The sequence below is a fragment of the Leuciscus leuciscus genome (genome assembly GCF_965113295.1).
Source record: "Leuciscus leuciscus genome assembly, chromosome: 3".
NCBI lineage: Eukaryota > Metazoa > Chordata > Actinopteri > Cypriniformes > Leuciscidae > Leuciscus > Leuciscus leuciscus.
The window spans coordinates 49,629,730-49,656,032 of NC_138727.1; the positions used below are offsets into that span (position 1 = coordinate 49,629,730).

At 41.9% G+C, this 26,303-nt stretch overlaps 1 protein-coding gene and 1 long non-coding RNA gene across 2 annotated transcripts in view; one reads left to right on the forward strand and one right to left on the reverse strand.

The window, feature by feature from the left end:
• The window catches only part of LOC309494997 (uncharacterized protein), a 730,899-nt gene that overhangs the window by 398,219 nt on the left and 306,377 nt on the right, over positions 1–26,303 (forward strand). Inside the window, exons 32-33 of the mRNA XM_082164514.1 lie at positions 6,856–6,884; positions 13,955–14,096. Of these exons, the coding sequence (XP_082020640.1) occupies positions 6,856–6,884; positions 13,955–14,096 (171 nt within the window). The remainder of the gene's footprint in view (positions 1–6,855; positions 6,885–13,954; positions 14,097–26,303) is intronic.
• On the reverse strand, positions 10,317–12,503 carry LOC309495028. The gene is made up of 6 exons (XR_014204516.1): positions 12,351–12,503; positions 11,919–11,970; positions 11,664–11,728; positions 11,513–11,571; positions 11,326–11,429; positions 10,317–11,080 (listed from the first exon to the last, which is right to left on the reverse strand). It is a non-coding gene; the product is annotated as an uncharacterized lncRNA (long non-coding RNA).

Sequence of the window (26,303 nt, forward strand, 5' to 3'; positions counted from 1 at the left end):
CGTCCGCTAAACGAAACAAAAAGCTGCTCCGTCTGTCTGAAAACAGACGAGCGAGACACATAAGCTCGTAATGCCCTGACTGGGCAAAGGAGCCTCGCGTCTTTTTCCTCATCAGGGACCGGTAGGGCTGACAGGGAGATAACCTGCGCCCTAAACGGTGTGTTGAGGGATTTTGGAACATAACCGTGCTTAGGTTTGAGTATAACTTTTGAGTCATTGGGCCCAAACTCCATGCACGCCGCGCTCACAGAGAGCGCGTGCAGATCCCCTATGCGCTTCACTGAAGCGAGAGCCAGCAAAAACAACGTCTTGAAAGACAGGTGTTTCAAATCGATTGACTGTAAAGGCTCAAATGGCGCACCTTTCATGGCTTCCAGAACCGTAGAAAGGTCCCATACGGGGACTGAGGGAGGTCTGGGAGGATTCAGTCTCTTAGCCCCTCTAAGGAAGCGGATGACTAAATCGTTCCTTCCTATTGACTGACCAAGCGTTGTTTCTGAGAACGCTGCTATAGCCGCCACATAAACCTTGAGCGTGGAGGGGGCCCTGCCCCCATCCAACAGCTCTTGTAGGAAGGAAAGCACCTCCGTCACACCACAGTTTGTGGGTGACACACCACGGGCTGTGCACCAGCCCGAAAACACCGACCATTTCGAAGAATAGAGTCGTCTTGTAGACGGAGCTCTAGCCTGCGTGATCGTGTTTAATACTCCTTTAGGGAGTCCAACATGTACCCGTTAATGGCCCAGACATGAAGGGACCATAGTTCCGGGTGAGGATGCCAGATCGAGCCGCGGGCCTGTGAGAGGAGATCTCTCCTCATTGGTACTGGCCACGGGGCAGTACTCGCTAACTGCATCACGACTGGGAACCAAGGTTGGTTTTTCCAGAACGGTGCTACCAGCAGTACTGAGCATCCTTCTTCCCTGATCCGTCCTATCACCTGAGGCAGGAGAGAGACGGGGGGGGAAGCATAGAGCGGGCGGCGGGGCCACACATGGGCCAGCGCGCTCCTGCTCTTGGAGAAAAATTCTTGACAGTGAGCGTTTTCTTGAGACGCAAACAGGTCCACTTCCGCTCTGCCAAATTTCTTCCACAGCAGATGGACTGTCTGTGGGTGTAGAGACCACTCGCCTGCCGGAACATTGTTCCTGGACAGTCTGTCCGGTCCTATATTCAAGATCCCTGGCACGTGCGGTGCTCTGAGCGAGCGCAGGTTGCACTGAGCCCATACCAGGAGGCGTTCTGCCAGCCTGTACAGTTTCTCGGATCTGATGCCGCCCTGGCGATTTATGTAGGACACCACAGACATGTTGTCCGAACGGACCAAGACGTGGTGACCTTTTATTTGGGGACAAAAACGCGTCAGCGCGTTGTCTACTGCCAGCATTTCGAGGCAGTTTATGTGCAGGAGCTTCTCCCGTTCTGACCATTGGCCGAAGAACGGTCTGCCCTCGAGCAGCGCTCCCCATCCCGAGGTGGACGCGTCCGTGGACACCACTTTCACCCTCGAGGAAGTCCCCAGGCTTACACCTGATTGGTACCAGTCGTTCGCTTTCCAGGGTTTCAGAGCTGTGACGCATTTCTGATTGACCCTGAGGCGAAGCAAACCGGGTGCCCACGCTTCGCGTGGGACTCGCGCTTTCAGCCAAAACTGCAGCGGGCGCATGCGGAGCAGGCCCAGCTGGAGCACTGACGATGCTGAGGCCATGAGACCTAGCATCTTCTGAAATCTCTTGAGCGGGACAGACGCGCCGCAGCGAAAAGAGTTCGCTGTGCGTCGAATGTCTACCGCGCGCTGTTGTGATAGTCGCGCTATCATGGATAGTGAGTCCAGTTCTGTGCCCAGGAAAGATATTTTCTGACTGGGTGACAGGGAGCTCTTCGCCCAATTGACACTCAGACCCAAATCCTCGAGGTGATCGAGTAAAATGGTCGTGTGTTCTATGAGCACTGCGCGAGATTGCGCTAGAATCAGCCAATCGTCCAAATAGTTTAGCACTCGCACGCCTCTCATTCTGAGGGGTGCGAGCGCCGCATCCATGCACTTCGTAAATGTACGGGGTGCCAGGGACAAGCCGAACGGCAGGACTGTGTACTGATATGCCTGGCCCTCGAAGGCGAATCTCAAATATCGCCTGTGACGTGACGCTATCTGTATTTGAAAATACGCGTCTTTCAGATCTATTGACACAAACCAATCTCCTTGGCGAATCTGCACAAGGATTTGCCTGGTCGTGAGCATCCTGAACTGTCGCTTCACAAGCACTTTGTTCAGTTGCCTTAGATCTAGTATGGGTCTGAGACCCCCGTCTTTTTTCGGTACCAGGAAGTATCTGCTGTATAGCCCTCCTTCGCTCTGAACTTGAGAGAGAGGCTCTATGGCCCCTTTGCTCAATAGTTTCGTCACTTCGGCTCGAAGTAAATGTGCTACTTCTGTTTTTACCGTGGTCTCGACGCGCGCCACATAGCGGCGAGGGCGTCGGCGAAACTGCAGCGAATAGCCTCTTTCTATAATGTTCAGCACCCACTTCGAAACCCCGGGTAGCTTTGCCCATGCGTCTGCATGGATAGCTAGGAGTTGAATACGAAGCGCGCTCCGCTCGCTCAGCGGTGGAGAAGCTTCGGCGTGCTGTAACACAAGCATGGCGCTCGTGACATTTGAGGCATGGGGCGCGCTGATAACAGCGGGCAGATTGCCCGCGCTCGACTCCTCTGCGGTGGTCAACCGCGAGGGGGAGGGCTGGGCGGTTCCCGTGGGAACTGTCATGTCTATGTGTGGATGTGGGCGCGGGACAGCGGGCACATTTATCACACCGAAAGCATCGTTCGCTTGAGTGAAGCGAGTGCACGTTGGTTTCGTTTTTACAGAAACCGTGAGACATGCATAACGTGGTGTTAGTGGGCACTGGGTAGTGGGCACATTCACCATGTTTGAAGCGCAACCGATCTGAGTCGGTTTTATGTGCGCGAGCCCTGTGTGACAGGCTGTGCTTGTGTGTAGGGATGGGCACTGGGCAGTGGGCATTCTTACTACACATGAAACACCATCGGCCGTGGCCGGGACACCAGAAAATACACTCTTTTGGGGATTTATCTGGGTAGCCGTGAAAACGGCATTTGTGTGCAGGCAAGCGGGTGACAGAACCGACTTGTTGGCTGCAGAAAACACTGGAACAGTCACATTTGCTGGAACTGGACGAGCGAATAGCTTTGGTGTGAGTCCGGCCGCAGCGGGACTGGAACACCGTCGTTTTCCTAGCTGTGCTAGGACGACTTCGGGGCCTCGGGCTTCACCGTGATCCTAGGTCGCGAGCCACGTCCTGCGGGGCGGCGACCGGATGAGCGGGAGCGCGGTCTCGCGCTTCTGGCCTGGCGGCGCTGTGAAGAGGAGGCAGTGGACGGTGGCTGTGGCTGTGAGCTCTGAGCAGACGGTTTCGCACGGCCTGCTGCAGAGCTGGAGCGCTTCGGGAGGAAGTGCTTCATAGCCTGAGACGCTATCTGTACCTCTGCGAATCTCTCCGCGAAGTCCTTGACGGAGGATCCAAAGAGGCCTGTGGCGGAAAGCGGGGCGTCGAGGAACGCGGTGCGTTCAGACTCGGCCATTTCCGAGAGCGTCAGCCAAAGATGTCTCTCAGACACGGTGAGAGAAGCCATAGTCCGTCCAATGGCTTGTGCTGCGGACTTAGTAGCACGGAGAGCGAGGTCCGTGGCACTCCTTAAGTCCGGCACGCAGATCGCGTCAGGTCCTTCCTCATCCAGCTTACGGAGGAGATCGGCCTGGAAGATCTGGAGCGTTGCCATGGTGTGCAACGCTGACGCAGCTTGCCCGGCGGCGGAGAAAGCGCGGCGGAGCAGGCTTGACGTCGTGCGGCAAGCTTTAGAGGGTAGGGCCGGCTTAGCGCGCCGTCCAGCGGAGGGCGGGCATAAGTGGGCCGCTATCGCCTCTTCAACCGGTGGCAGCGAAAGGTATCCTTTGTTCTTGGCATCGTCAACGGCGGAGAATGCCAAAGAAACAGCAGGACGCACTCTAGCCGAATAGGGGGCATTCCAGGACTTGGCGACTTCTTCGTGTAACTCAGGAAGAAAAGGCGCCGGTCTGGACGCAGGCGAAGCGCGCTCCCCAGGCAGGAAAAATCCATCCAGCCGGTTGTGAGCGGGCTGCTCAGGCGAAGACCACTCGAGGCCGAGGCTCGCCGCGGCCTGTGCGAGTACTCGCATGAGTTCCGTCTCAATGGAAGCTCTCTTGCCTGACGATGTGCGGGCAGGGGGTGCGGGGTCCTCAGAGCCCGCCCAATCCTCACTGCCTGACGCCAGGATAGAGCAGGAATCATCCTCTCCCAGCAGGGCTTCCTCATCCGCGATGTCAACGGAAGCGGCGGCAGACGGCGGCCGCTGTCCGTCAGGAAGCGAGACAGACGAAGCCGGGGAAGCAAGCGGGCGAACCGGCGAGCTTTGGCGGCTGAGGGAGGGTTCCGGGGCCCTGCTGGGCACGGCGCTTTCTACGGCGCGACGCCGCGGCGGGCGGGGGAGCAGTCTCGGTGAAGACGGCTAGGCGAGTCCTCAGAGTCGCCATTGCCATCATCTCGCAGTGAGGGCAGCCGCCGTCAGCGAGCGCGAGAGCTGCATGTTCCTCACCCAGGCAGGAAATGCAAACCACGTGGCGGTCCCCGTCGCTGAGTGTGGCTCTGCACGAGCCGCAGGAAGGCATCTTGAAAAAGACGCTAGCTCTTTTAGAATGTGTGTCGCGGCGGCGACACACACACACAAATACAGAGTAATAAAAGAGAAGGATATAAGCGCCGGAAAGCGCAGCAGGAAGGCAGGAAGGCGGCGCGGCCAGCGACTTCAGTGACTCGTCCCGCTGAAGGTGCTCTCTCTCGACGGCGCGGCTTCTAATCCAGCTCCAGCGATGCGTGTGCTTCGCTTGAAGGATGAAAATCAGATAATAGCTGCCTGCGAGCGATATTTATAGGCCTAGACCACGCCCATTTCGGCGGGACGTGACGCAGCGGGCGCGAAGTGCCCTGATTGGGTCTGACGTCACGCCAGGCCTCGCTCGATAGGCTGCTGCAGTTGCCGCAGAGCAGCCAATAGGCGCGCAAGCTGTCTCGCCTATGTCTGCATTGCTGCTGCAACGCGTTTTGCATTATTACAAAATTAAGGATAATTTTTGGCTTCAATATCTCGCGGAAAAGGATTTTCCCCTAGCGTAAGATATCTTACGCAGTACGAGAGACCTCTCGTAAGAGAACTAAAATCGCGCGCGCGCGTTCCTACTTCCTAGCGCATTTTCTCATGGGCGGAAAATATTCTCTGGGCGGGCAAAGCAGAGACAGGGGAGGTAACATTTCCTCCTTATGACGTCATAAGGAGGAGATTCAAGATCAGCGCGTATGAGCCTCCATTTTCTCAAAGGCAGAGAAAGATAGCAAAAGCTCGATTTACACCGATTGACATTTTTAGAAACTTGGGGACCATATACAGGCTAGGGGAACTCATATTAATGTTAAAAAACCTCAGAAAGTGAAAATTTCATGTCATGGGACCTTTAGTTTATCTCTCAATCATCATTGTATTGCATTACATTATATGTTTTAAAATGACAGAACTTTGATCATAAAACTAAGCATTTAAATATCATCTTACTAAGACATGTTATTGGCAGATATAGAGTGACGACTGATATTTATATGTATTTTATGTCAGTGGTTCTCAACTCTGGTCCTGGGGATTATATATATTTTTTCCAGTGTAAATAATTGTCTGACTCAGCGTCACTGACAAAACATTTACAATTTTAAAACGTTACAATTTCCTTCCAATTCTGTCCTTCAAACACAATAGTATTTTCCTAATAGTGTGAAGAGCATGACAGTGGTTATGATTGGGCTCCTCTCTGTCTGTGCTCGACACCAACAGCTCCTGCGTGCAGCAGATCGTACAGCACTGAGTCAGCGCACTTATTCAACCCGGCCAATGGACCGTTCCATCAGCGAGCGAGTCCTTCATTGCCTGTCATTATACCGTCTGTGTCGCTGCTAATCTGCTTAGACGGAGTCAAGTGCTCATCATTGATCATTATTTGCGTGGAAATATTTTCTCCGAACATCTGCTATTTAGATCAGAATATAAAGCAGAATTATCATGTGCCGAGCAATCCTCGCTGGCTAAAACATTAAAACACAGCATTCCTCAGGAAAAGTGTTCAAAAGCAGCGCATTCACTACTAATATTTCTATTTAAATTAATTAAAAATGTTGTAACTTCTGGACAATGATTTCATTAAATTTCAGTGCTTAACTCCATTAATGAGAGTGGCATATTTAACCTAAATGTGTGTATCAGATGTAAAACAGTTTAAATCATTCTGTTGACTTCATTGCTTCACTCACTCCAGTAAAAGAGTGTGTACGCGCGGTCTAGAGTGTCTGTACGGTGCGCACATATTTACACTAGTTTATTTTTTAGAAATCCCGATATGTGCGTGGAAAATTGCGTACACACATTTCAATGCTTTTTTTGTGCGTATGCAACGTTTCTGCATCAGGCCGCTGGTGTTTGAGCCATTATTTACCGCCCAAAAACAGCAGGTCTGAAACCAGACGCTAACTGGTAGATTGTGTTGGTCTTTATGGAAATGATCCGGCTGAGTCTCTGTTCTTTAACTTCCGCTTCGTCAGTCGATCAAACTCAGAACTTTCCACTTCCATCTGCGCTTTTATGGGATTGCGCTCTCACGATAATTTGCCCTGTTTAGTAAATCTGGCCCTTAGTATTTAATATCTCAGTCTCTCTGTGGTTGTGTAGTTCCTGCTGAACTGAGAGATTAAAGTGTGTGTCGTTGTTCTACAGGTTGAGGAGGTGTAAGATCACAGATGAAGGTTGTGCTGCTCTGACTTCAGCTCTGAGATCAAACTCACACCTCAGAGAACTGCATCTGTCTGCGAATATAATAGGAGGTAAAGGTCTGACGCTGCTCTCTGATGGACTGAAGGATCCTCACTGTAAACTGGAGAAACTGGAGTAAGATCATACATTAATCTTAACTGAGACTAGAATAATGTTATTTTAACCCTTTAATTCCTACTGTATCATATTTGATCTAAATTATCAACATGATCAAAAACCTGTTGCACACAATCTACTACTTGCCTTCTGTTGTCTGGTTGATGGTTTATAGTTTTTTTAGCAAGTAAAAGGCAAGTATAATTTTAAAACGTGTCGCTTCAGCTCGTGGGTCATGTGACTTTGCTGTGAAATCTTTACGGATTTTTAAGTAAATATAAGAATAACCTTTATAATGTTAGTAATATTTCAAGATGATAATTTTCTGGACTGAAGCAACTTAGGTTTACTTGATTATTCATACATCTTTTGTGAAAAATCATGTTCAAATTGATCAAATATGATCATCAGGCTTTTGAGGAAGGTTTATTAGTTTATCTCTCAATCATCATTGTATTGCATCACATTATATGTTTTAAAATTGAAGAGCTTTGATCATAAAACTAAGCATTTAAATATCATCATACTAAGACATGATATTGGCAGATATAGAGTGACGACTGATATTTATATGCATTTTATGTCAGTGGTTCTCAACTCTGGTCCTGGGGATTATATATTTTTTCCAGTGTAAATAATTGTCTGACTCAGCGTCACTGACAAAACATTTTAAATGTAAAACGTTACGGTTTCCTTCCATTTCGGTCCTTCAAACACAATAGTATTTTCCTAATAGTGTGAAGAGCATGACAGTGGTTATGATTGGGCTCCTCTCTGTCTGTGCTCGACACCAACAGCTCCTGCGTGCAGCAGATCGTACAGCACTGAGTCAGCGCACTTATTCAACCCGGCCAATGGACCGTTCCATCAGCGAGCGAGTCCTTCATTGCCTGTCATTATACCGTCTGTGTCGCTGCTAATCTGCTTAGACGGAGTCAAGTGCTCATCATTGATCATTATTTGTGTGAAAATATTTTCTCAGAACATCTGCTATTTAGATCAGAATATAAAGCAGAATTATCATGTGCCAAGCAATCCTCGCTGCACTGTTAGACTTTTCAAGGGTTTTTTACAGTAACTTACTGGCAACACTGTTGCCAGTAAGTTACTGTAATTAAGAGTTACAGTACCAAACCGTATTTCAGTTTTGTGTAATACAGTGCATTACTGTAAAAATGAAGCTAATCAGTACAGTGCATTACTGTAAAAACTAAGCTAATCAGTACACTACTGTAATTATTTTTATTTGTACTAAATATAAATTAGATTTGATAATTTTGATATATGATTAATTTTATTTTTATCCTACATAAGTACCAGTGATGCGCGGGTTGATCCGAAATGAGCGGGTGCCTGCGGTCACCCGCGGTTACCCGCGGTTACGAGTCATCCAAAAATATTTTTTATGATATTCGGGTCGCGGTCGGTCGGGTCGTTTGAAATAAAGATGCCAATTAAACCTTTGTAATTTATATAGTAGTATAGAGAGCATAAGCGGAGTGGAGCGGTGAGAATCTTCGCTCATCGCTCACGGAACTGTCCACCCCTCCGCTCCCCCGCTCAAAGCTACATCAGGCCGCTCCGCTCATTATCGCTCGATCAGCGCTCAACGCAGTTTGATCCGCGCTCCACTCAAATCGCCCCCCGCTCGCTCCAAAAAGGGGAAAAAAAATCTACATGTAGCCTATATCACTGTAGCTTAGACCACAGCCTTACCTCCTAAAGAACTAATGAGCAACAACAACATTTTTCAAATAGAAATGTTTTATTTCAAATGACAAATTAGGCCTATGTAAGAAGGAATATAGCCTACACAAAGTCCTGTAAAATTAAACGAATAAATGGGCCTAATAATATGAATAACAATTATATAAACAAAAATATAGCCTACATAAAAATTTTACTATTAGGCCAGAATTTTGATAAGTTAACTTTTGTGCAACGCGCACGATTAAAATTTAAATGGGCTTATATCCATTGTACACACAAACTGCTGTAAAATAAAACGAATAAATGGGCCTAATAATATAAATATGAATAACAATTATATAAACAAAAATATAGCCTACATAAAAAATGTACTATTAGGCCAGAATTTTGATAAGTTAACTTTTGTGCAACGCGCACGATTAAAATTTAAATGGGCTTATATCCATTGTACACACAAACTGCTGTAAAATAAAACGAATAAATGGGCCTAATAATATAAATAAAATTTATATAAACAAAAATATAAAATAAATATACATAAACGTTTTAAAAGTAGGCCTAGGCTAAATTAACTATTAGGACAACATTCTTATAACTGAACTTGTGCGCAGCGCGCAGGATTAAAATTTAAATGGGCTTGTATCAATTGTTTGCATTTTACGCTGTATTTAATTTAGGCTACACTTTAAGTTACCGTATTCAATTTGCTAACCTTTTGCTTTCTTCCCAGCGTGTTCACATATCACACTGCATGTTTTCGAGAGATGTGTCTTTTTAGATTCCAAAATTAATCTTTAATTAGGCCTACTGACTGAAACGATGTCGTTTTCTTCTACCACATAATAGTTAGTTTTACACCTGTATGACTTCTTATTTTCCTTTTTGAAGTAGCCTACTTTTTGAACTCCATTATTGAGCCGAGTTTTGACTGAAAATAGAATCCATCTTGCAGTCATCAACAGTAGACTGAGTCAGGCTTGACTGAGCATGCTTCAGAATCTTGGTGTGCGCGGAGCGAAATTGGAGCGGGAAATAGGGCGACGCTCCATCCTTTTAAAAATGCCGCTCTGCGTTCTGTCCAAGATCTGCCCGCTTGCTCCCGCTCCACTCCGCTCACATGCAATTTTCTATGAAATACATAGGCCTACACTTTATTGGCTGAATAACTGGCGCGAAGATGACGCACGAGCTCAGTCTGCAGGTAGAGATGGAGGCGGCAAGAGAAAAGGTGAAGACTGGGGAGTGGAAGCTCCGCAAATACACAAACAGAAAGAGCAAAGTTGCCGAAATAATGAAAGATAATGACCAAAGTGCTGGCTTTGTCATGTGTATTTCTTGCTATGCATTTACTAGCCTACTTTTAAAAAATGCGGATCAGGAAGCGGGTCGGGTACAATATTTTCTTTCTTTTTTTTTGCGGTCCGAGTTGCGGGCGGGTTAGTTGAAAACGTCGGTCGGGTCCGGGTTGTTTATACATTGACCCGCGCATCACTGATAAGTACTACTTTCATACAAACCAATTAGACAAAGTTATCACAAAATACCATTTTTTTATTTAAAACATTTCATATATATCACAAAATAAACATGCCAATGCTGGAAATGATGTGTGAAATTTTTACACATTAATGGGTAAGTTTAGAGACAACATTTTTTGTGTTAATTTTAACTCATTCATTGTGTTAATGATTTTAACAAAGTAAATATGTCAGAGAGGTTAGCACAAAGATGTGTAAACGTGTTAAATTAACACATTATGTGCTGTCCTTCACTGCAAACATTTTTGAAAACATACATAAAATCATAAACAAAACATTAGCATTTGACTAAATGAATGTAGAGTCATTGGTTGTTTAGCTTATACAAGTATTATAATGAAATATCAACCATTACATTCATAAAACTGCAGAATATAAATACATTAAGCATTCAAAAAGGAAATGTCCAAAACAGGACAAAACACAGTTCTTTTCACAATACAAGATACATAACCCCACCTTAAAAATAATTTCACTTATTTCCAAAAATGTGTTGGATTCATGTACACTGGTGGCCAAAAGAAGTATTTAAGTGGCGTAATGTTTTTGAAAGAAGTCTCTTTGATCCTCAAGAAACATTTATTATTATTATCAATGTCTGACTGTCTACTCCATCTTTTCTACAGCATAGGAGTAAAAGTCATCAAAATAATCTTTAAAAAGCCAACACAATGTTTTTGTCCACCTTTGTGAATAAATGAACTTCTCCAAAGATTGGTTCCTGTTCAGAACTTGATTGACAACATCAGAGTGTTCCCTGGTCTGCATGCGTGCCCACAAACACAAATGTACTCAGTCCTTCAGAGGAGATCCCGGTTCCAAAACTATGAGAGAGAGAGAGAGAGAGAGAGAGAGAGAGAGAGGAGAGAGAGAGAGAGAGAGAGAGAGAGAGAGAGAGAGAGAGAGAGAGAGAATATTAGTGTCACATTATTTTTAACCTCCTTTTTTGTTAATTTTTATTATTATTTTCACAAAAACTTAAGAATATATATTTGTAAACAGCTTTTGTCAATAAATAGCATACAAAAGAACTAAATTAAATTATGCCAGATTAAATTTTAATACTTACAAATCCTAAATTCTGTCCAAAAATGCTGAGATGCATAGAAAGAAGTTGAACGACTGAAATAGATGATTTTAGCCCATTTCAGCTTGTCTGCAGTGAAGGAGTACCTGTTTGAGACAAATACACAGTAAGATACATGCAAGAAATCACTGTGTGATGATCGTTCTCCTTCCTACAGTAGTTAACCCACCTGTGCGCTGATATTAGGACCTTCCTAGTCAGGTGGAACTGCAATGGTAGAGTCGCTGGCTAATAAAATATAAAAATAATGCAAAAATATAAACTTAAGTTGTTTAGAATGCTAGATTTGGTCTTAGTGAGAGTTTTACTGCAGTGCTTACCTGGATACATTTAATCTGGTGAGACTGAACAAAGACAATGGTCCATCTTCTGATTGGTTCATTTGCTGTGTAATAAAGTTAGACATAATGCAAAGGTCACTTATTTGATATAAAGTTAGCCAATTTTATAGAGATTTTATAAGATATTGTTAGCTACCTAGTCTGCACCAGTGGCTCAAAAGCAATTTTCACATAGTGTATGCTAATCATTTCAGCAAACTTATCTCAAAATATATCACAAATGGGCTGGCCTACCTCTGGAATCTTGCTAAGTCACTGGCGCGAATTGGCGCTTTGTTGCAGTTGCCTTTAAACACAAAAATGGAAGTAAATATTAAATTCCATAAAAAAAAAAACTATAATATGGTATAGTTTGCAAACTAATGCTAAAACTATAAAGGTTCTCATCAGTAGGCCAACATTAAGATATAAACAGAATTTCACATTAGTTTATTCACATTTATTGTTAATGTAAACGCGTTGCTCGTTGGCATATTTTAACTCGACAATTCAATAATCTAACAAAGTGTGTAAAATGAAACGTTAGCTCAGTTTACCATGGTAAAGTTCGTTACCGCCATGTTGACGACGAGTAACGTTAGGCTAACGTTAACGTTATAACATACGTTAAACTGGGCACAATCCTGTCAACATACACAGAATGTTTTTTTTGTTTGTTTTTTTTACCTTGCTTGCTGATCTCTCTCTCGGTGAAGTGAATTCCGTCTCTTCCCCGGGCCAGACACGAACGTCGCGATCCAACAAAAGACAGACCCCATTACCTACACTGGATGTCTGTCTGACGCGACACGACAAATCCCAGACAGTGTAGTGATGCGCCGCGGCCGTTATATTTCAGACGTAGTCCGATACGAGTCCAAGCGCTCGCACTAGTTCTGACAAGGGATAAACAGGTTTGCATTTAAAGGTCCGGTCGCTTCAATGTGTCCAATATAGACAGCCTCTGGCTATTATAGCGTTGTAGACACGTGGTGTAAGGCAAAAATTAGGAAATAAAAAGCACGGTGGAATGGTGCCAGCCAGAGAGGCAGTTACGTCAAATACAGTAGTATACAGCAAATTTAAAAAATACAGTAAGTCTCTGTATGTGGTGTTAGACGTCACAGAAAATTCCCATGATGCAATTGGAATCACAGTTATTTACTGTAAAGAGAAATAGCAGTATAATACTGGGGGATTTAAAGTAAATAACTGTAGAAATTACAGAAAAGTCTAACAGTGTGGCTAAAACATTAAAACACAGCATGACACAGGAAAAGTGTTCAAAAGCAGCGCATTCACTACTAATATTTCTATTTAAATTAATTAAAAATGTATAACTTCTGGACAATGATTTCATTACATTTTTAGATTCATATTTAAAATACACTTCAATTAAAACATTAAAATTAGAAATAATTTCATATTTAAATATTGACCAAAAAATAATCTCATGGCTTTATTTATGCAATTGTAAATGGAGTGTAAATATATTAATGCCGCTTCTGTGTCTCCTCTGCACTGCAAAGATGGATTTTGATTTAATGATTTGATTTGACTGGTAACAGTGGCACTGTGTTATTATTCTAATAGAATTGAATTTGAATGTTAGAATTTGACATAAAAGCATATCTCTAAATAAGTTTAGAAAACATGTCCATCTGTAGGTGAAAATGTCCCTGGAAATCAATTTAAGGTGACAAATATTGACCCTTAATAAAAATGTTCATTTCTGTCACTGCTGTGAACTGACCACTGCATAGAATATGAATAATATGAATATCTTCGTGAGTCTGCTGTCAACAACAGGCCTAAACCAGCCATGGTACCAGTACAAAACACAGTCAGTGAAATATCATCTAATTATTATCAACAAAACTTTGAAAATATCGAGAGATATTTTTGTCACACCCCTAATGTAAGGTATTAATTTTGATTTCTTCAGGTCTTATAAAGCCTTAAATTTGACTTTAAAAAGTGTGCAGCGACCCTGTTTAACCTAAATGTGTGTATCAGATGTAAAACAGTTTCAATCATTCTGTTGACTTCATTACTTCACTCACTCTGTTCTTTAACTTTCGCTTCGTCAGTCGATCAAACTCAGAACTTTCCACTTCCATCAGCGCTTTTATGGGATTGCGCTCTCACGATAATTTGCCCTGTTTAGTAAATCTGGCCCTTAGTATTTAATACCTCAGTCTCTCTGTGGTTGTGTAGTTCCTGCTGAACTGAGAGATTAAAGTGTGTGTCGTTGTTCTACAGGTTGAGTTATTGTAAGATCACAGCTAAAGGTTGTGCTGCTCTGACTTCAGCTCTGAGATCAAACTCACACCTCAGAGAACTGGATCTGACTGGGAATATAATAGGAGATAAAGGTCTGAAGCTGCTCTCTGATGGACTGAAGGATCCTCACTGTAAACTGGAGAAACTGAAGTAAGATCATACATTAATCTTAACTGAGACTAGAATAATGTTATTTTAACCCTTTAATTTCCACTGTATCATATTTGATCTAAATTATCAACATGATCAAAAACCTGTTGCACACAATCTACTACTTGCCTTCTGTTGTCTGGTTGATGGTTTATAGTTTTTTTAGCAAGTAAAAGGCGAGTATAATTTTAAAACGTGTCCCTTCAGCTCGTGGGTCATGTGACTTTTTGCTGTGAAATCTTTACGGATTTTTAAGTAAACATAAGAATAACCTTTATAATGTTAGTAATATTTCAAGATGATCATTTTCTGCACTGAAGCAACTTAGGTTTACTTGATTATCCATACATCTTTTGTGATAAATCATGTTCAAATGTATCAAATATGATCTTGATGATGAAATTTGAGGAGGGTTTATTAGTTTATCTAAACTGAGAGATTAAAGTGTGTGTCGTTGTTCTACAGGTTGAGTTATTGTAAGATCACAGATGAAGGTTGTGCTGCTCTGACTTCAGCTCTGAGATCAAACTCACACCTCAGAGAACTGGATCTGTCTCTGAATGATTTAGGACATGCAAGTGTGAAGAGTCTCTCTGCTCTAAAAGATAATCCACATTATAAGCTCAAGACAGTGAAGTAAGTATTGATTCATTTCATATATAATATAATAATGTCACTTGAACTTGTCAATCCTCTGATCAGATGTGTCAGTAATGCATGTGTTACTGTCTGTGTTTTATTTACTGACAGATATTAAATGATGGTGAATATGGAGCCACTATAGAGACGTCATCATCATCAACACTGAAGTCACGTGACCTTTACTGGATTTACTGTATATAAATGTACATTAATATTTTGTATAATATCTAATAAAGTTTTCTTATCATTTATCTATTATTAGTGATTTATTTTTTAATTTTTTTATCATCCATCTCCGTGAAGTGAGCAGCTCAACACAATCACAGTAACAGTAATGAACTTCAGAACTGAGTTTCATCTGTGTTTCAGGGAACTGGATTATTTATAGAGTTTAATGATGATTATGATTTTAATGTCTTTGTCAAAAGTCTTCCTGAGATTTGATTGATGCTCGTCTGAAGAGGATATTTGCCATTGTCACATTATTATTGTTCTGTGTGTGTGTGTGTGTGTGTGCGTGTGTGTGTGCGTGTGCGTGTGCGTGTGCGTGTGCGTGTGTGTGTGTGTGTGTGTGTGTGTGTGTGTGTGTGTGTGTGCGTGTGCGTGTGCGTGTGCGTGTGTGTGTGTGTGTGTGTGTGTGTGTGTGTGTGTGTGTGTGTGTGTGTGTGTGTGAAAGTCAAATTATTATGATTAAGGTGCAAATGTCTGTCATCACATGATCACTACGAGTTAGCCTATATTTATCTCTTCAGAAACAGCTAGTGCTACAACATCAATATTTAAACTAAATCAGTTATTCCTTTCAGCACAAACACAACATTTATATATGTAAATTAGGCTAATTATAGCATATCTTACACTAAAGTAAGCGAAGTTTGCTCTTGGACAGAATGGCTTCTCAGAATTGTTGATGTTTGTAAATTTACAATTGAATTGTGATTAAACAAATGGCGGGAAAGAGCGTTAATCACACATATTCTCAAATATATCCTACACAATCTCAGCCAACAGTCAAACTAATAGTTCATATTGTAGCCGCAAAAAAATATATACTGAGCAATAATAAATGTCACAGAACACACAAATAGAAGAAAAAATGTAATAATAATAAAAACAGTTATAATGCAGACATTGACAAAAGTGTCCTCTAAACTTATATAACAGAAAATATCAGAATAGATCCGATCGATGCATTCGGAAAGTAGACCAGATATTTTAATAGAAATACAGCAAACATTATACAGAATTCAAAGGAAAGTGGGATAAATGAGAAGTGCAGGAAAAAACATGAGAGATGAGATGATGATATCAAGGATGAGATTTGGACATACAAGACTAAACGGTACACTTTATAAAATGGGTAAACATGATACGGGAAGCCGGTGTGAATTTTGTGGGCAAGAAGAAACTGGAACATGTTATGCTATACTGTCAGAGATACGAGCCTGAATGAAGGATTCTAATGCAAAAATGTAAAATGTAAAAATTCAATTTATACTAGGAGATATTTTACAAAATGACTCTGGAAATGAATGTTATAGTTTTAGTTTTCAATAACAAATTTTTGTGGGAGAGGATATAAAAATGTCATTTTGATCCACACTCCATACCACGCCAATAAAATCTCAAAGAAGAAGAAGAAGATCCGATCGGTCATAGGTATAAGGAGGAAAGGATTAGGCTGAAAGAATGGTTTAGAAAAGAAAAAATTAGATTTGAAATGAAGGAAATATTACAAATGAATTCAGGGCATGTAGGGTATAGAGCGATATTTGTGTTTTTGAATAAAACAGGGATTAGTAGAAGGATATGAGTTTAGTTGTCTTAGAAAGTTGTATTTAATAATAATAATAATGTATGAATATTAATAATGTTATTAGATATTTATGATGTTATTTATTGGTTTTATTTATGTATGTATGTATTTATTTATTTATTTATTTATATAAAGGGTAGTGAGAAAAGGTTATTGTGATCCACACTCCATATCAGAGACCATAGATTAGGTCAGCCGGAACCGGGAACACTTCCCATAAATCCTGATGTACTCGTTACATCATGAGAAGAATGGCATCTACGCTAATTTTAGTGTCTGTGTTTATCCCGAGGTTTTACTGCAGCCTGCCGGATCCGGGCCGTATCCAGATCTGACGAAGGACCTTCGCCTGGACCCGATGACAACGCAGTGCTGAAGTGCCAACTAGTCTGTCCCTATGGAGGATCCCTCTACCACTACAGATAAGGCGTTGTCGGGAAAATTCGTTTCGCGTTCCTACCCCTAAGCGACAAAATAAAATAAAATTCTTTATCAAAATTTATAAGGAAAGACAAGTACTTTTACTTTGGCTTTTAGGCTTGGCTTGTAGGGAAAATCCAAACCTGCGTAATTTCAAATGCACATAACTATAGAACCCATTCTAAATGCGCATGTGAACGCCATCAGCGTTTCTCACAGGTTCGCGTTTAAAGTCTGTGTAGAGGGAATGGTGTCGTCTTAGCGGCCCCTAATTTAATAACAAATGATCGTTGCGACGGAAGCAAATCAATCAAAACTAACTTTAGATGGAAAATAACTTAACTCTGCTATAAAGCCAAAACAATCTCTGTTACCTTAAATTATACGCTTATCTCTGTGAAGCTGCTTTGAAACAATCTACGTTGTTAAAAGCGCTATATAAATGAAGATGACTTGACTTGACTCAGAAGGTGGCGGTAATGCACACTTAAAAGTTGTTTGCCAACCGCCATTAAAAGAAAGAAGAAGAAGAAGATCCGATCGAAGTGATCGGTGATCTTCTCCTCTTCCTGACACTCAATCATCGCGCTCTGACATCTACACTTCTGCCTGCGGATTGCGGAAGCAGGAGTCGGAGGACAGGCGGTAATAAAGCGTTTTTGATCTAATATTTATCCAGTGGTGTAGTCTACGTGATACGCAGGTATACGCCGTATACCCACTAGAAAAGGCCAAGGATTTGCGTACCCACTTAAAAAAGGCGTGAGGATACGTATCAACTTCGTTTTGTGTCAGAACTTTCACACTTTCATTCATAAATTCACCCCGTCTGTGTTTGCGAAGCGACGGATCGAATCGCGGAATCCAGTCACAAATGGAACTTGCTATATAAAGCAGAACGTCACGAAATTAGGCTATTTTTGAATGAATAAATCAAAAGTAGCTGCTGTACAATGAATCAAATCTCGATATGGACTAGTGTCTATGAATATTAAAGCTAAAAGAGACTGCAATTGTTCTACGCGTCTCTGGGATGGAGCGCTCAGTGTATGCTCCACTACACACACACACACACACACACACACACAGAAGCACGCGTGACTCACGCTCGTGGTGTTTTCAGCGTTTCACTGTATTGAGACATGATGTAGGCTACACATGTGCATTTCATCGCAGAGCTGCTATGAAAGTCACTTGATGAGAATTTCACCATTTCATTTGATAAAACTATCGTCATTCATTCGTTTCATATACACACAGAAACTGTTATGTCTTTACGACAACCTGTCAAAATAAAAGTTCTGTATAACTTGAAGAAATTATAACAGAAATATATTACTATTGCACAGAGTATACTTCAGGCCTAATAATAATAATAATAATAATAATAGTTTATTAAAACACACAGAAACTCAAATGTCTACAACCCACCAAAATAAAAGTTCGGTCTAACTCAAATTAATTAGAAAGGAATTGCACAGTAAAATGTATTTTAAAATAAAAATTTTTTCAAAAACACCATTTCTAAAAATAAATTTGTATTTGTGCCTATAATGTTTTTTTTTTTTTAATTGTTGATAATTGTCAACTGATAAAACCTGTGCTTCAGGGACCATATTCATATAACAAATAAATAAGTTGATAACACTTAGTATTTCATAATGCTCTCAATTACATGTCGATGCATACTGTATGCATTAGTGAGTGTGGTGGTGCTTATGGGGTGACGCTCTGGGCTGGGTGAGTATGCGGTGGGGGGGGGGGGGGGTATACTCACTACAAAAAACTAGACTACACCACTGTATTTATCCATCTTTTTTTTAAATATTAAAGACTGTTTAATGACTCTGTTGCGGGCAGAAGACACTGTTTGAAGGATTTAAAGGTATGTCATTGTCTGTTTTCTTCTGGTTGATGTTTATATGACGTCTTTATTAATATTCACCTTTTATTACTCATACCGAAGAAGTTAATGTGTTATTGTTTTAAGCATGGTCGTCAGATGTGTTAAAATCAGTTTAACATCAGTTATAATGACTCTTCTGTTCATGTGTTTTAAAAGCATCAGTGTTTTTTTTTTTTTTTTCTGGTTATGATCCAGTCAAATCTGCTCACCTTTATTTATAACTCTTTATATAATACAAAGTTTCAAAGCAGCTTCACAGTAATACATAAGTCTACTGGATTTGACATTGCTGATCTGTTTAAGCTTTTAATTCGGCTTTCTTGGCAGGCATCAGTTTTAATTTCATCCACAGATGTGAGTCTCTTGACTGTCACGTGTGTACAGAGATAAACACAGTGTTGATGTTCTCTGATCTCCCAGCATGCAGTGCACAGCCTCCTCTCCTCATGAGCTCCCGCAGACGGGCAGCGATCAGGCCAAACTCACCCAGTGTCCCGCCAAGGACTCGTCCTCCATAGACAGCGCCTCTGAGCTGGGCGGCCCCAGAGCGCTGACCTTTGACCTCCTGAACATGGTGATCTGCTTCAAGCGGATGGCCATCTTCCTGGAGCCCGTCAGGCTGAGTGAAGGTGAGACACCAGTAGACGGCCGCAAATGTGCACAAATATTCTCACACAGGAACAGTTATGGCATAATAAGTGTGGTTAACCCTATAAAGCCGACTGTATTATACTTGATACACACATTTCTAAGGGCTTTAAATGATTAACATGATGTTGAACTCGAACTACTACATGCCTTCTGTCGTCTGATGGATACTTTATATTCTTTTAGCAAGTAAAATATATAATTGTATAAAATATATAAAAATTAATATAATTGTTCTATGTAATTCAAGCCTTCAAGTTGTGGTTCTTGAGTCTTTTTGCTGTAAAATATAAAATTAGTTTCATAAAGTAAATGTGAGAATAGCTTTTAGTTTGTTAGTAATATTTCAAGATTATCATTTTCTGGACTGAAGTGACTCAGATTTACTAGATTATCCATAAATATTTTTTTTTACAAAAGTCATGTTCAAATGTATCAAATATGATCATCAGGGTTTTGAGGAAGCTTTATTTGTTCATCTCTCAAATATCATTGAATTGCATTACATTATATGTTTTAAAACTACAGAGCTTTGATGATAAAACTATCATTTGATATCATCAGATATAGAGTGACGACTGATATTAATATGCATTTTATGTAAGTCGTCTGTTATACTGTTATAAAGATTGATTTACATTACAAGCGATCAGAAATTCTTCTTACTTTTTGGCAATATAAATATCAGCAACTGCCCCAAATGTCATATTTTTTTATCACAAATGTCATAATGCCATTGTCATATCATATACTCAACGAAAAACAAACTTTTTATATTCTGTCTAATTCTGAAATATTTAATGTCAGGCATTTCAGGACCAGCGACAAGCATACTAGAGGCACAGCAAGAACGCGCAAGTGTTCTGCCAGAATACTCTGTTCCCCTGTTAATTCAGTGTTGTATTTTTAGTCAAGGTAAGCCTATCTTCGATCCTCTTGTGACTTTGTATTTTTGACTTCACAGAATTCTGTATTTTAGCTCGACGCGTTGGCACAATTAACAACAGCCGCGAGTGAAATTTAAAATTATTGTTACATTTGCACTTAAGCCTTTTGCTCCTAGCAGTTTGGAATTGGCACATTTTCGCGTTATTTACACTTAATTGGCCGACCGAAACAGCTGTACTCACTCAAGCAGTGAAAGCATTATCCGTATATCTGTGTATTTTGCGCGCTGTCGCGGAAGCGTCAGCGGAAGCGTTCAGCTCTCGTGTTCAGCCTCCTCGTGTGAAGACCGACTCGGGTAAAGACCAGCGACTCTACCTGCGCGACTCCACCGAGCAAGGACACCAGAAAGGCACTTAAGTATCTCCTCTTCCCTTCTTTTTCCCTCAACTTATCCTATTGTTCACCTTAATCAACATGTGCTTTCAATACATTCCTGTTATCTCTCGGCAACGTCCTTTCATCACGCGCAATAGACAGCGCAATACTGCCAATCTGCGTCCCATCCTCACATCCTCACACACTCCTCTCTCTCTTTCCGTGGGTCTATGGAATTGTCAGTCAGCAGTCAATAAAGCTGACTTCATTCCAGCCTTTGCATCTCATTCTACTCTTAGTATCTTGGGGCTGACCGAGACCTGGATTCGTCCAGAAGACTCAGCAACCCCTGCTGCTCTCTCTAGCAATTTCTCCTTCTCCCACTCCCCCCGCCAGTCTGGGAGAGGTGGGGGTACAGGGCTTCTCGTTTCTAACAATTGCAAATACTCCACGCTCTCTTCTCTATGCAACAACAACTCATTTGAATATCATGCTATTACACTTACAACTCCCATTAAAATCCATATTGTAGTCATTTATCGCCCCCCAGGCCAGCTGGGTAACTTTGTAGATGAGCTGGATGTGCTGCTGTCCACTTTCCCTGAGGACGGCACCCCACTTCTAGTCTTCGGTGACTTCAACATTCATCTCGAAAAGCCACATGCAACAGACTTCACCGCACTCCTAGCCTCTTTCGATCTCAAACGACTCATCACCACAGGTACTCACAAATCAGGCAACCAACTGGACCTGGTGTACACACGCAACTGCACCACAGAAAACATCCTGGTGACACCTCTCCACGTTTCAGATCATTTCCTCATTACTTTCAGTCTACAACTCTCTACCCCTGCACCACCACCCCCACCACCAGTCACTTTCAGACGAAACCTGCGCTCACTTTCCCCCTCCCATCTTTCCTCTGCCGTGTCATCCTCTCTTCCCCCACCCTCACAATTCTCATCTCTGGATGTGAATACCGCAACGGACACCTTATGCTCCACTCTAATCTCTTCTCTAGACATTATCTGCCCCCTCTCCTCCAGGCCAGCACGCGCTACTCCCTCTAACCCCTGGTTATCTGAGGTTCTACGGGAACACCGGACCGAGCTCAGGGCAGCGGAGAGGAAATGGCACAAATCAAAAGACGCATCTGACCTGAGTATGTATCAATCTCTCCTCTCCTCCTTTTCTGTTGATGTTCATGCTGCAAAATCTTCATACTTCCACAACAAGATCAACAGCTCCTCCAACACACGATTACTCTTCAAGACATTCAACTCTCTCCTCTGTCCACCTCCACCACCACCCGCCTCCTCCTTAACTGCTGACGATTTTGCGCACTTCTTCACCAAGAAAACAACAGCTATCAGCAGTCAATTCTCAGCTCCACACACACAGGAACCCAGACCGACCCCTTCCACAGCCAATACCCCTCTGTCCTCCTTTTCTTCGCTAACCGAGGAAGAAGTATCTACACTTCTCCTCTCCAGTCACCCTACCACCTGCCCGCTTGACCCCATCCCCTCACACCTTCTACAAGCCATCTCTCCCACACTTCTACCATCACTCACACACATCATCAACTCATCCCTCCATACTGGCACCTTCCCTACAGCATTCAAGCAGGCTCGGGTTACTCCACTGCTCAAAAAACCAACGCTAAACACATCACTTGTAGACAACTACAGACCTATCTCTCTCCTACCATTCATTGCGAAGACACTTGAAAGAGCTGTCTTCAACCAACTAACATCCTTCTTGTCTCTAAACAACCAGCTGGATGTCAACCAATCTGGCTTCAAGAAAGGACATTCAACAGAGACTGCATTACTGTCAGTCACAGAAGCCCTACGGATCGCAAAAGCTGCTTCCAAATCTTCAGTCCTCATTCTCCTGGATCTGTCTGCCGCCTTCGACACGGTGAATCATCAGATCCTTATGTCCACCCTCTCATCACTGGGCATCACAGGAACTTCACTCCACTGGTTTGAGTCCTATCTCACAGGTAGGTCCTTCAAGGTCGCATGGAGAGGTGAGGTATCCAGAGCACATCAACTGACCACAGGGGTTCCCCAGGGTTCAGTTCTTGGTCCCCTCCTCTTCTCCATCTACACCACATCACTGGGACACATCATACAGGCACACGGTTTTTCCTACCACTGCTATGCTGATGACACGCAGCTCTTCCTCTCCTTTCAACCAGATGATCCCACAGTAGCTGCACGGGTCTCAAGCTGTCTGGCGGACATCTCCACATGGATGAAGGAACATCACCTGCAGCTCAACCTGGCAAAGACTGAGCTTCTCGTCCTCCCTGCCAATCCGTCTCTACAGCACGACTTCACCATCCAGCTAGAATCATCATTAATCACCCCATCAAGATCGGTCAGAAATCTTGGAGTAACGTTTGATGACCAGCTGACCTTCACAATCACATTTCAAAGACAGCTCGATCATGCAGGTTTGCACTGCACAACATCAGGAAAATCAGGCCTTTCCTAACTGAGCATGCAACACAACTCATCGTCCAGGCCCTGGTCATCTCTAGGCTTGACTACTGCAATGCTCTTCTGGCTGGACTTCCAGCATGTGCAACCAAACCACTACAGATGATCCAGAATGCTGCAGCTCGTCTTGTCTTCAACGAGCCCAAGAGGGCCCACGTCACTCCTCTGTTCATCTCTCTGCACTGGCTACCTCTCGCTGCTCGCATCAAGTTCAAGGCACTGACGCTTGCTTACAGAACTATCACAGGCTCAGCTCCCTCCTACTTTCACTCACTCCTACGAGTCTACATCCCTACCAGACACCTACGATCGGTCAACGAGCGACGTCTCGTGGTTCCATCACAGAAAGCCACAAAATCACTTTCCAGAACATTCTCATTCACAGTTCCATGCTGGTGGAATGCTCTCCCCACCCTCATCCGGAATGCAGAGTCCCTGACAACATTCAAAAGACAGCTGAAAACCAATCTCTTCCGTGAGCACTTAACCTTATAGAAGGAAAAAAAAAAAAAAAAAAGAGGAAAAAAAAGAAAAAAAAATTTAATTTCCTTTCCCTTTGTAACATTTGGAAATTTGTTTTCCTTTCCCTTTGTAACATCTGGAAATTCGTTTTCCTTTCCCTTTGTAACATCACTTATCAGGCTTATGCTACTCTGAATAATACCTGAACTTCGTACTTTGAGCACTTCTAGCGTTGTTGTTGCTTTTGCCTCTTTATGATGACTCGCTGAATTTTGTCCTAATTTGTAAGTCGCTTTGGAGAAAGGCGTCTGCTAAATGACTAAATGTAAATGTAAATGTAAAGATGATCTTTAGTTGCTAAACTTCTCCTGCATGTACAGTAGATTGATTACATTACATTTCAGTGCATTAATATAAACATAAAAAACTAAAAATATGACAGAGTGATCAGGACTCAAAGCTGAAAATGTTTTTTGTGATAATATCCATATTATGTATGTATGTCATCAAGCTTATTACACGTCTGCTTTCCAAAACTATAAATAAATGCACATTAAATATTGATTTAACTTTAAATGATTGTATTAGGTGAGAAGAAAAAGCGTAGAGTGAGAAGTGTAACATGAAACTAGAAGAGCTTTAACAGTCAATTATACAGATTAGCGCTTGTTATATAAACTCAGAATGGAGTCCTCATGAGAGATGCAGAATAAAGAGAAGATGAAGGCGATGTTCCCTCTGTCTGCAGGCGCGTGGGTCTCTCTGCTGCTGCTGGCGGCCTCTGCTCCGGCTCTGCTGGGATACCTTGGCAACCGTTGCCAGGGCGCGACCAGCGAGATGGCGGTTCAGAAGAAGAAACACCATGCGGTCCAGCGGCGAGACCTGCAGACGGTCCACATGAGCAAACAGGAGGCCATGCTGGAGGTCAAGGGCATGTGAGTGAGCAGGACTGTGGCGTTTGAGTCATGACATCAGCACTGAGACTGAGAGATGAAGGGGTGTGTGTGTGTGTGTGTGTGTGTTACAGGCTCAAAGGGATAGACGACGTTTTGACCCAGGCGTGTGTGTGTGCAGAGTCTGTGTATAAAGTGTTTCACTGGGAGAGCCACACGTGTCCTCTATGTGAGTATCGCAGAGATGCTCCAGAATCACAAGTTCTGATCTTCCTCTGTGAAAATGTACCATGGTAATCAGAGTTGCTGCCAAAATAGTCAATACATTTTTTTTGTACTTTATTGTTACTTTGTTACTTCAGTGAAACTGTGATAACTTGGTAATAACTTCCACTGTCCACAAAAACATATAATAATATGATGATGATAATAATATGATATATTCTAAAAGTTCTATTTGAGTGTTTTTAATGAGTAAAGTTTGATGACAAATCCAGGTCTGAAATTTTAAAATAACTTTGAAAAGCTTGAAGTTTTTACTCAGAAAAAATAAAACAATCGTACTAGAATGTTTTAGCCTGTTGCTAACAAGATTAACACATTGCTAGCATGATTAGCATCTAGCATTAATTAGCACTAGGGCTTTGAAACAATTAATCACGATTAATCCCATCCAAAATAAAAGTTTGTGTTTATATAATATATGTGTGTGTACTTTGTATATTTATTTTTGTATATATAAATACACACACATGCATGTATACATTTAAGAAAAAAATGCTATTTATATGTAAAATATTTATATTTATAATATTGAAAATATTTATATTTATAATATTAAATAAATATTTATTTTTATAATATTGAATTTAGAAAATTGGGTTAGATTTATCAAAGCAATATGCTGTAGAAAATGGGACACCACAGGGGAGTGTGATTAGTCCAACTTTATTCTCCATTATGATTAATGATATTTATTTCAATCTTCCAGGGGATATAGGGAGGTCTTTATTCACAGATGATGGTGCTTTATGGAAGAAAGGTAGAAATGTTGAGTATATTTTAAAGAAGATGCAGGAAGGAATTGATCAAGTTGCAGTTCTGCTGGGCTTCACCTAACAAAGTTGATCAAAGTGAAAGAGCCATTTCTAGAGTCATTTCAGATGCGCAGTTCTCCATGAAGGTCACGTTTGCAAACATACTTTTGGGAAATGCAAATTGAGTTATGTATGTAATATGTAATAAGCATGAAAAGTAGCCTTGATGTTATGATTAATTCAGTTTGAGCAATGAATCCCAAAAACTGCATTTATGTTTTTATTTTTATTTATTTTTGTTAACCAGATTCTTTATTCAGATTTTTGGTTCTCATAATTTACACTGATAATCATCATAATAATACTACAGTTTATTGTATTTATATGACCATTCACAGATGTGGATTAGATTGCAGAGCAAGGCAGTGTTTCCACTGTAACTCAATGCTGTTATGTAAACCTTCATGAAGCATCTGTCTATTTGCAAGGGTAAGCACTCAGTTGTTCCTTCACTGACACCAACCACACAATACACTTACAAATCTTATTACCACAAAATAATTGTAATAATTGTGGCAAAATAATTTGCCTGTAGGGCGTACTCAACAGG